This window comes from Sorex fumeus, unplaced genomic scaffold (assembly GCF_029834395.1).
Source record: "Sorex fumeus unplaced genomic scaffold, SorFum_2.1 ptg000122l, whole genome shotgun sequence".
Taxonomy (NCBI): domain Eukaryota; kingdom Metazoa; phylum Chordata; class Mammalia; order Eulipotyphla; family Soricidae; genus Sorex; species Sorex fumeus.
The window spans coordinates 37784934-37797045 of NW_026606179.1; the positions used below are offsets into that span (position 1 = coordinate 37784934).

At 39.1% G+C, this 12112-nt stretch overlaps 1 protein-coding gene across 1 annotated transcript in view; it reads left to right on the forward strand.

The window, feature by feature from the left end:
- Positions 1-12112, forward strand: part of LPCAT2 (lysophosphatidylcholine acyltransferase 2) — an 85574-nt gene that overhangs the window by 5476 nt on the left and 67986 nt on the right. The window contains exons 2-4 of the mRNA XM_056136593.1: positions 5105-5244; positions 7182-7399; positions 10780-10892. Coding sequence (XP_055992568.1) covers positions 5105-5244; positions 7182-7399; positions 10780-10892 — 471 coding nt within the window. The remainder of the gene's footprint in view (positions 1-5104; positions 5245-7181; positions 7400-10779; positions 10893-12112) is intronic.

Consider the following 12112-nt stretch of genomic DNA (forward strand, 5'->3'; position numbering starts at 1 on the left):
TGACCCTGGTGACTTCCAGCCACCACTGGGTGTAGCCCTGAATTACTAGTAAAACAACGTTGGGGCCTCTCAAGCAGTAATTAAAAGGATATGGAGGGGGGGTCACTCCCAGGGATGTTTGACTAGCTGGGCCAGATGCTCGGGCCAAAGTGCTGCTTTGGTCAAGTGGCATGGGGTGGGGGGGCTCCAGGGCCATGCCCAGTGATGCTCACGGGGCCCTGTGATGCTAGGATCAAACTTGGGGCCCTGTGATGCAAGGCATGTGTTGCTGATCTCTGAGTTATCTTCCAACCCATATCCCCAGTTTTTAATTAACAAGTGTGAAAGACCTGAAATCAATAACATAGCTTTCTACCTTAAAAAAAGGAAATGATCGAAGAACTGGTGCCCATACTTTATGAATTCATTCTATGAAGCCAATACTACCATGATACCGAAACCAGAGAAGTATGTCAAAGAAAAAGAAGCTATGGATCAATCTTCCTAATGAATCTTAAGTGCAAATATTCTTGACAGAATGCTAACAAATTGGAATTACTGACTCATAAAAATTATTAAAAGGTAATTATTATACCATTACAAAATGGGATTTGTTACGTGAATGTAATTTTAGTTCAGCATAGAAAAAGGTAAATGGAATATAGCACAATAACAAAAATTATAAAAATATGTATGCATAAAATTATCCACAGTCATTAAAATACATGATCATCTCAATAGACAGAAAAAGTATACTTTCGTGACTAAAAATAAAACCACTTAAGAACATCGGAATAAAGGAACTTGTGCAATCTGATAAAGGGCATCTATGAAAAAGAAGAAAGTAGATAATAGTAGAAGAGAAAGCGTTCTCCCTAAGATAAAGAACCAAACAAGAGGAGTGCAGCGTTAACACAATGGGTAAGGTGTTTGCCTTGCATGCAGCTAACTCAGGTTTGATTCCCAGCATCTCATACGGTTCCCCGAGCACCGCCAGGAGTAATTCCTGAGTGCAGAGCCAGGAGTAACCCCTGTGCATCGCCAGGTGTGACCCAAAAAAAAGAAAAAAAAAGAACCAAACAAGAAAGTTCACTCACTACTTCCTTTTAACATTGTACTGGAGGTTACAGCAAGAGAATTAGGCAAGAAAAAGTCTTCTGCATTAAAATGGAAGGAATAAAATTATTATCAAATGTCCTGATATTTTAAATAAAGAAAATCAGGCAGACCTGACAAAAACGTTAGTTAACAAGTCTAACAGGGTTACAGAATATAAGAACAATATAGACAAATCACTTGTGTTTCTTTTCATAAATAGTGAACAGTATGAAAATTAAATGAAAAGAATTTCAGTTGACAAGAGCATAAGAAAGAAAAAAAGCACATTGGAACAAATTTAACAAAAGAAACACAAGATTTGAATATAAAGCTTCAAAACATCATCGATAAAATGTAAAGAAGACCTAAATTAATTGGAAAGACATTCCATGTTCTTGTATTGGGAGATACTATTAAAATGGCCTCATTCTGCAAACTGTTCTACAGGTTTAGTGTGACTCTTTTCAAATTCTCAGATGATGTTTTTGCAACCATCTCCCCAGTTTTTAATTAACAAGTGTGAAAGAGAGAGATTAGCAAGCTGACTCTAAAATCATGTGGAAACATGAGGGATACCAAATAGCAAAAGAATGTTGAGAAACACAAGATTGAGGGATTCATATTTCTCAACTTCAGAACTTATTATAAATAACTACAATAATTAGGACTTTTGTATAGGTATAAAAATAGATATATAACTCAGTCAAACTTAATCAAACTTAAAGTATCTGGAAGTAATACATGAATTTTGACAATGTTACCAAGACAATACTGTGGAGGAAAGACTTGTGTTTTCAACATGCGCTCCTAGAATTGAAGTGAGGGCAAGAGAAGGTTCCTTGTGTCACATCTCATACACAAAAATTAATGAATGGATCATAGCCCTAAATGTAATGGTTAAAATGCTTACAAAAGAACACAGCTGTAAATATTTATGATTTGGGTTATAGGCACTAGGCCCTTGGAAAGTCATTAACACAAGCAGCCAGATAAATAGCTAAGACTTCATCAAACTGAAAACCCTTGTGTTTCAAAGTACAAGAGATTGAAAATCCAACCAATAGAAGGAAAGAATGTAAGTTGTGTGTCTGATATAGGTATCACTTGATCACTTGATCACTTGACTTCCCGTTAATCATGGATTTGCTTGAGCGGGCGCCAGTAAAGTCTCCATTTGTCCTTGTCACATGCTAGTGTAGCCCAATGGCGTCTGTTCGTTCTAGGAACACGAAGAGCCCCAAACCGATTGTTCAGGATACAGGTATAGTGTACAAAAATATATAGTGAACTCTCCAAGTTCACCAACATTCTAGACATTCCAACTGTCAATACAGAATTCTCTATTCAAAGAAAATACTCTTCAGAAAGGAAGGAAATGAAGACATCCTCAGCTAAATGGGAGAAGAAGGAATTTGTTTCTCAGGACTGCATGTAAGAAATGCTAAAGGAAGTTCTTTAGACTGTAAGAAAATGATGCAAGATTCAGACACAAATGTATAGGAGGAAGTGGAGAACATTAGAATTCAGATATGGAGGGAAATAACCTTTTTTTTTGTCAAAGAGCTAAAATGTTATTTTATTTATTTATTTTTCTTTTGGGGTCACACCCGGCAATACTCAGGGGTTACTCCTGGCTCTGCACTCAGGAATTACTCTTGGCGATGCTTGGGGGACCATATAGGATGCTGGGAATCGAACCCGGGTCAGTCGTGTGAAAGGCAAATGCCTTACCCACTGTGCTATCCCTCCAGCCAAAAGTTATCATTTAATACACAAATAATAACATTAACTTCTGAGGTTTAAACCTGGGTTGGTGTAAAAAAGCATGATGGAAATACTAAAAGAATGGGGGATATGGAGTTGTACCATATTTCTAACACTTTATATGGCATGGCACAGTGTTAATTTTCGGTAGATTTTGATGTGTTAAGTAAACTCCTGGTAATTTTCAGAGGAAATGCTCACTAAAATTACAAAAATGTATGGCAAGGAGCCAGAGAAGAATTTAAAGGAATACTTAAAAAATAGATTAATGGACCCAAAGAAAACAAAGAGAAAAAAGTGAATGAACTATATAGAAAAGAAATAGTAAACCAATAATAGACTTATACCCAAATATATCATTAGAATTGCAGCATGTTAAAAGGAACTAACCATTCTAGTTTTACAGCAGATGTTTTCAGATTGAGCAGAATAACAAATTTTGTTATAGATTATCTGTACCACATGCATGTCAAAGATAAATACATGAGGCCTAAATAAAAATGGGGGAAACAATAAATATACAAGTGGAAAAAAATGTGCCATGAATGTAGTATGAAAAATTTTAGGGGCTGGAGTGATAGCACAGCAGGTAGGGAGTTTGCCTTGGACGTGGTCAACCCAGGTTCAATTATTAGCATCCCATATGGTCCCCCGAGCACCGCCAGGAGTAATTCCTGAGTGTATGAGCCAGGAGTAATCCCTGAGTATCTCTGGGTGTGACCCCCCCCCGCCATCAAAAAGAATAAAAAGTTTATGTGACCATATTAATATCAGAAAAATAAACTTCCAGGAATTATAATACCTGATATAAAGAGAGGCTATTTGTGAAAAAACAAAAGGGTCGGTTCATTAGGAAACTTAGCAGCCCTTAGTTCATTTAATTTCAGAAGACATAAAGGTAAAATTGAGAGGGCTAAAGAAAGAGTGGAAACTTAATAGGAGCTACTAATATACTGTTCTCAGAACTGATAAGCCCACTGGACTAAATATATCCAGGTTTGCATTTTCCTCCATAACTGCAGCATTCTTTCTAAGAAGAGGAGAATACTTAACCAAAAATAGAACAAATGTGGGGTTGGAGAGATAGTACAGTGGATAAGGCCTTTGCACGTGACCGGCCCAGGTTTGATCCCTGGCATCCCATATGGTCCCCCAAGCACCACCAGGCGTTATTCCTGAGTGCAGAGCCAGGAATATGACCTGAGCATTGCCAGGTGTGGCCCCCAAACAAACAAACAAAAAACCAAGAGCAGATGATTTTTCTTTTTCTTTCTTCTTATTTTTTTTTTTATTGAATCACTGTGAGCTACAGTTACAAAACTTTCATGTCGGAGTTTCAGTCATACAATGATAGGACACCCATTCCTCCATCAGTGCATATTTTCCACCACCAGTGTCTCCAGTATCTCTCCCCCCACCCGATCCCACCCCTCTCCCTGCCTCTATGGCAGACAATTTCCCTCTTACTCAATAAATCAGATTATAGGGGCATGTAGCTCAGTGGTCAGGTGCCTGCCTTGCATGTAGGAAGGAAATCTTAAATTCAATCCCTGGCATCAAGATGGTAATAGTAAAGCAAATGCTGGACTATAAAAAGCTTCGAAAAATTTTCCAAAGATTGAAATACTGTTGAGTCGTTCCCTCACTGTAATAAATTAAATGGGAAATCAATAACATAAATAAATCTTTTTTTAAAAAAATTCCTTCATTCCAAGTGCCTAGTCAGTCTATAAAATTAATGCACGTTGGTCTTCATGCTCGAATGCCTTAACTAATGCTCTTACTTATGGTTCTCAAAGGGAAAATTCTCCGTCTTACCTTGCTACTTTCTGCTGATCTTTTAAGACTTTTTAGGCTTCAGCTCTTCCAGGAAGCTTTTCTAATGGCCAAGTTGAATGCACGTTCTTTGTTCTGCCAGCATGCTCGATCTGTTTTCAGATATGCAGCTAAAGTTGCCTTCTAGTACTGGTTTTCTTTGCTTAGCATGTTGATGCCAATGACCCCAACAATAGCCCACACTTGAATGTGGCTTAATTAACACAATTGCAGGGCTGGTATCTTCATGTCAATAAGGAGCTTTGTGATATCAGCCAAGTCTTTTTTTTTTTTTTTGTGCTTAGATCCTTTTCTGACAGGGTCTTGTGTTCATTTCTTCCTTGGGTTCATGCATGAATAGCGTAAAATTTTCCTCTTCCATGTGTCTATAACTACAGCATTAAAATAAAATGTCCATGCATCCATTTTTATCAACTTTGATTTCCAGATTTTCTTTCTTGGAATTATCCTGCTTCCAATTCGTGCCTTCTTGATTGCATTCATTCTAGTGCTGGCATGGCCCTTTGCTGCAATCCCCACAGCATGTTGTCCTGAAAAGCTGACCCACCCGCTAACTGGTTGGAGGAGGTAAGAAATAATTATACTTAAGCACTAGGCAAATCAAGATGAAGAGGAGGAGTTTATTATGGTTTAGTCAGTGAACAAGTTTTCTCTGACTACTCTCTACTTAACTTTAATAATTTATTTTTGTTTCTCAGATGAAATTCTTAATTTATCAAATGTAGAAATGACTGCTCCAGAAATTTTGAATTTCCTGTTAAGGTTGTAATTTTCTGGTCCAGAAGGTGAAAGAAAGAGAGTCCAGGAGACCATATACTTGCCCTGCATGCTGCTGACCTGGGTTTGAGCTCTTGTACTCATATGGGCTCTGAGTACCACTAGGGGTCCCTCCTGAGCACCACCCAATACCCACCTTCCAAAGTTTAATTTTCTGATAGCAAAATATTTTATTTTCCGAGTTACCGGCAAAAAGTGATTGGTTCCAGGTTCTGAAATACCAAATTAGTATGCCTAAAACATTGGCACTGAAAAACTCCTGACTTTCTTTTTGCTCTTCCTCATTTTTCACATTTGCTGTTGTCCTCCAATAGTAACTATATATTTTAAGCAGTGATATAATAAGTGGAACAGTTATGTTGTCATTATTACTAATAGCAATTTTTTTATAAATCCTAGTTTTAGGAATCACCAGTATTGAAGCAGAATGGAATTGTTTCTCAACCTAATTAGCATGAAGGAAGAAGCTAGCCATGAGTTAATGTTGTTGGTAAAAGTCTGTTCCTGTTGGGAAGAGCTGATTTATAATCTGTCTGTCCTGAAAGCGAAGATTCTTGTATGGATTCTGCAGAAATCTGGAGAAGGATGTCAGGGCACTGTAATGAGCACATAGGGCTATTCCTTACATCCAGCTCATACTCCAAAACTTTTTGGGAAATACCATTCTAGAAACTAAGAAATACAAAATTTTCTGCTGACTTCATGTATAGATGCAGTGTTTCCTGAAGTGGTGGGTACCATCCTCTGGGGGCCATGGAAATGATCCAGGGGGCCATTGTAGCCTTGGGTGCAGATGGTGGTGTTTTATGTCTGTTCTCTTAAAGAAGGTAGATTTCCAAGGGGTTGGGGGCCACACACAGAGTGTTTTTGTTCATTATCTTTTCTCAAGAAAGGAGGCAGGCAGTAGGCCAGATAAGTTTGGGGACCTCTGTTACAATGAATGAGCAAATATCAGTATTGAGTACAGGTTGGTGTGAAGTGAAACTAACAACACCGCAGTCTTTACAAATCCTCCTCTTTGATTTTAGACCTCAAGTTTTTGTCTGTTGTTAAAAAAAAAAAGCCACAGGGGATGTTTCTCATGATTCATCTATTCCTTTCAGTTTTCTATTAACCATGGCAATCAAATGAGAAACAAAACATGTTGGATGAATAGTCTGAATCAAGAAATCATGTAGGGCTGTAGAGAGAGCTAAGTGGTAGAGTAGTTACTTACCTAATATCTGTCAGGCTCGAAGTCTGTTCCCGCTGATCCTGGGTGGTCCTCAGCCCTCCATCCCTGCCCCACACCAATCAGTATATCCCTCATGTACCCCCCAAACTGCCAGTGTGGCCCTGATGGCTTCCAAGTGTTGCACTAATAGGCTGATCATGGCTAGGAGTGGCCCCAGCCCTGGAGCACAACTGGGTGTGGCCCCTATGTTTAAGAAGTGTTTAAATCTATAAAACAGAGATGAAAGTAAGTAACCCCTGTTAATACCAGCATGGGTCCTGGGCTATATATATATGTATATATATACATATATATATATATCATGTATATTGTGCCTGACAGAAAAGCTCCACACAGCTAAAAAGCTCCACACAGCTAAAAGCTGTTCTTCTTAGCTCATATTTTTCAATTCAGCGTTCAAACATGTTTGGGTCTTGCGATGTGTTTTAGGGTAGAGCCTTCCTGTTAGCACTTAGCAAGGCTAATTCTCTCTTTGCAATGCTTCTTTCCAAAGGACAGTGACCCTGCCTGTTCTGAAGTTTCTGGCTCACGCCTTGTTCTTTGTCATGGGGTTCATGGTGTCCGTGAAAGGCAAGATGGCCAGCGCCGCGGAAGCACCAATTTTTGTCGTGGCTCCTCATTCGACATTCTTTGACGGAATCGCTTGTGTGGTAGCTGGGCTGCCTTCCATGGTGACTCGAAGTGAGAACATGCAGGTGCCTCTGATTGGCAGTAAGTACTGTTAAGAGCACATGCAGGATTTTTATGCCCCTGCTTTAAGTGGGAAGTGTCATATATAGCTTATAGGTAGACTTTTTTAAAAATAATTTTTAAATTTTTATTTTATTATTTGTTTGGGGTCCACACCTGGTGATATTCAGGGCTTACTCCTGGCTCTGCACTCAGGAATCTCTTCTGATGGGTTTTGGGACTGTATGGGATGCCAAGGATTGAACAAACCCTGGTCAGTCTTTTGCAGGGTGAATGACCTACCTGCTATATCAAAAAATGAATTTGGGAAAATAATTATTCTCCCTTTCTGTTGCCTTATAATTTGTTATTTTTTAAATGAAACTTAAACTTTTTGTTGATGTTTGGGGCATACCCATCAGTGCTCATGGCTCACTCCTGGCTCTGCACTCAGGAATCATTCCTGTTGGTGCTTGGGGTACCATATGGGGTGCCAGGGATTGAACCCAGGTTAACTGTGTACAAGGCATGTATCTTACCCACTGTGACTCCAGCTCCCTTATTAGTAGATATTTTAATAGTTTTAAAATTAACAGAGTGCTTCATGCTTTCCTTCCTTCAGCGAGGTACTATATCAAAAAATGAATTTGGGAAAATAATTATTCTCTCTTTCTGTTGCCTTAATATTTGTTATTTTTTAAATGAAACTTAAACTTTTTGTTGATCTTTGGGGCATACCTCTCAGTGCTCATGGCTCACTCCTGGCTCTGCACTCAGGAATCATTCCTGTTGGTGCTTGGGGTACCATATGGGGTGCCAGGGATTGAACCCAGGTTAACTGTGTACAAGGCATGTATCTTACCCACTGTACTATCTTGGTGGTCACCCTTTATAATTCTTAAAAATCATATTTTAACACTGTACTATTACTACTTTCTATTGTTTTGTTTTGTTCTGGGCCCCACCCAGCAATGCTTGGGGGTTACTCCTGGCTCTGCACTCAGGAATTACTTCTGGCAGGTCTTGGGGAACCATTTGGGACAAATGTGATTTTGGGGATTAATCCTGGGTTGGCCACATGCAAAACAAGCTCCTTACCCACTGTATTAAGGCTTCAGCTCTATACTATCACCGTTTTTGGCTTGTTTATCTGTAGATTTGTTTTTGCACCACACACAGCAGTGTTCAGGTATTATTTGGAGTATGGGGTTCAAACCAGGATCAACTGTATGCAAGGCAAGCACTTTAATCCCTGTACTACCTGGCCCCCAAGTTTTGTTTATATATATTTATGTATGTATATGTGTGTATATATTTAGAAATAAAGTAATAGGTAACATATATGATTATATTTATTTCGAATGTACCACTTAATGATTTGATACTTGTACTAATTATGAAATGCTTGGAGTCATTTTAATTAGCATCTGTCAGCATGTAAAATGTACTTCTGGGATATTCCTTCTTGCTCTTTACCCCCATTTTATTCTTCCCTTTTGTAACCACCATTCTCTTCTCTTTATAAGTTTCACTTTTATGTGTTTTAGAGATTTTTTTTTAGAATTTTGCAATAAGTGAAATTCTATAGTATTTTTTCCTGACTTATTTCACTTTCTTTTATTCCTTTCAAGCCCATTTATCTTTTCACAGATGACAAGATTTCATCATTTTCTATGCCCAAATGTATCTTTGTGTGCTTATGGACATGCGTGTATGTATGCATGCACACATGCATGCGTGCACACAACACACACTCACACACACACACTCACACACACATACAGAGTAGAGTCTTTCATTGTTTAACTGTAAGGATCCATTCTGAGAATAGTGTTACTAGGAAATTGTCATTGTGTAAATGTCCAGACGGTATACATTTATCATGTGTCACTGGCAAAGTACCAGGTGGTACCTGCCAGTTCCTTGGGCATTCACCGGCTACTTTGGTTGTTTCATACCTGGATTATTGTGGATAATGCTTGAAAGAATCCAGTGGTACATGTATCTTTTCAAGTAGTGTTTCTTTTCTTATACAGAGCTGGAGAGACAAGCTTTTAATACCATGCATGGTTGATTTTTGTTTGTTGGTTTGTCTAAGCAAGAGAGGATCTAACTAGAGAATTCATGAAAAACATCCGATCCATACTATTTCAGAAATGTCTCTCTGGGATCTTAGGGTTGATAAACACACTAAGTCTTTTTTCTCCTAACTTGGTTTTCTTCATTATTACCCGAGAATCTCCACAAGGGAACAATGTGTAACTCTTTGAAAATGATGATGTGGAACAGTAAGTGCTTCCTGCCATAAAAAATAATGAAGCAAGTGAAATGTTTTTTCCCACCCGGTGCTTTGGTCTCTCCCTAGGGGATTAGTTTCTAAGTAACTGGTCTCCAATGTCCCAGGTTATTGCCAGTATGAGCAGTGACAGAGAGGGCATGAGCGTCGTCTGATCGCCTGGGGACATGGGAGAAATAAGAGGATCTTTGCAACTTTATTATTCGGCTATGAAAGACTCTTTTTTTTTTGACACCCCTGATTTGTTTAAGAAAGAATTTGCCTAAAAATTTTTTAAATGCATCACAATGGAGTTTTAGTAAATTATAATTATAATAATTGCCCTTTAATCAGAATTCACGATTCATTTTCAGGATATTCTTAAAATAAAACAAGATAGCCTTGCAGTCTTTTCCCAGAGTTCATTGTCTCCCATCCAAGTACTAAGTACTAACCAGGCCCGACCCTGCTTAGCTTCCGAGATCAGACGAGATCGGGCGCATTCAGGGTGGTATGGCCGTAGACTCATTGTCAACTGAGGGAGAATGCCATGAAAGAGAAAATTGCATTGTTGTTTGTTGTCATAATGACCAGGTGTTACAAGTCACATCCACATCCACACACACACACACACACACACACACACACACACCCAGGATTTGCTGCTTGCACTGTTAGTTCTGGTGCCTGCACACTTGGGTTACACACTATGTCTTGTCTATTTTTTTTTTTTTGGTAACACCCAGCAATGCACAAGGGTTACTCCTGGCTCTGCACTCAGAAATTACTCCTGGCGGTGCTCAGGGGACCATATGGGATTCTGGGAATCGAACCTGGGTTGGCTGCATGCAAGGCAAATGCCCTACCCGCTGTGCTCACTCCAGCCCCACATTATGTCTTTTCATATTCTTGCTGCTGACTTCTGTTAAAGTGGTGATTATTTTTTAGGTGTAAATAAATATGCACTACTCTTTTTGGAACATCACTGGGAGCCAAGTTCTAATAAGCTCTGAATTGGAGGCTTTTCAAAAAATGACTTTCATCTCAATTTTTCTAGAGAATTTGTTCTGTAATTTATCCATTGTCATCTGTCGGTTGCTTTGGCCAATATGATGACTTGGTTATAACTCTTTTGTTTGTTCTAAAGGATTGTTGCAGGCTATTCAGCCAGTGTTGGTGTCCCGGATAGATCCAGATTCACGAAAAAACACGATAAATGAAATAATTAAGCGAGCCACATCAGGAGGGGAATGGCCCCAGGTAATATGCAGGTGTTTATTGAAATGTATTGAGAGTTAATTTTTGTACCTTCTAAACTTGTTGTTGGCATCTCAGCAAAATCTGAGGACACCCATGATAGATGGCTTTTGCTTAATGGAAGCAGAAGAAATGAATGAATTTAAAGATGTCTTCTTCCTCATGAGCTACTTCTTGGACTTAAATATGTCATTCATTAAAAAATTTTCTTACATTGTTTTGGGGCTGCCATAGTTCTCAGGAGTCAGCAAATACCACTTTGGGTGCTGTTTTTGGGGGGAGGACTGGGGAGGTTACAGAGTGCTGAGGATTGAATTCAGGGCCTCACACATGCAAACTGCATGCTCGACAGACCCCGTTCTGGCTCTGTCATTCTCTCTGACATCTCCAAATTATTCAAAGCAGTTTTTGCTTCATGTCAGGTAAAACCATTCCTTGCCTCTGAATTTATTGACTGCTTTAAGGATGAGGCCCTGAAACTCAGTTATGTCAACCATATGGTGGGTTTAAGGAAAAAAGTGGTTGAGATCTTTAACCTTTAGTGAGGAGAATCAGGCAGGGATTTTCATGGAATAAGTATATGAGAGTTTATCTATCGAGCTCCTTCAAGAAACAGTTGTCCCTCCACCAACCACTTCCTCTGGATTTCCTTTTCTTGTTTTTTTTTTATTTGTTCTTTTTTTTCCTATTTGTTTTTGGACCACACCCAGCTGTGCTCAGGGATTACTCCTGATTCTACACTCAGGGATCACTTCTGGTGGGCTCAGGGGACCATCAAACCTGGCATCAAACCTGGGTCTGCCATGTACAAGGACAAACATCCTACCCACTGAACAATTGCTGCAGCCTAGATTTCCTTTCTAAAGGGAAAGGAGGGCTGGAGAGAGTCTGCCAGAGCTCTGTTTTCACATTCATCTGACCCTGGGTTCAATCCCTGGCACTGCACATGGTTCCCCAAGCTTGCCAGAAATGATCGAGCTGAGAGCTAGGAGTAAGCGCTGAGTACCACTGGGTGTAACCATGAAACAAAAATAAATAAAATGCCAAGGGTTGTTGACCAACTAGTCACTCTTAGCAATCAAGGCATGTGAGAATGATGTTTAAAAAGAAAAGAAAAAACCTTAGAAGATCAAATATTGGGAATAAAGGGTTGATTTTTCTCTTGGTTCCAAGGAATTTATATAGTGCTTGTAGGTGAAAGTGAACAGTTAGATCTGGTTCAG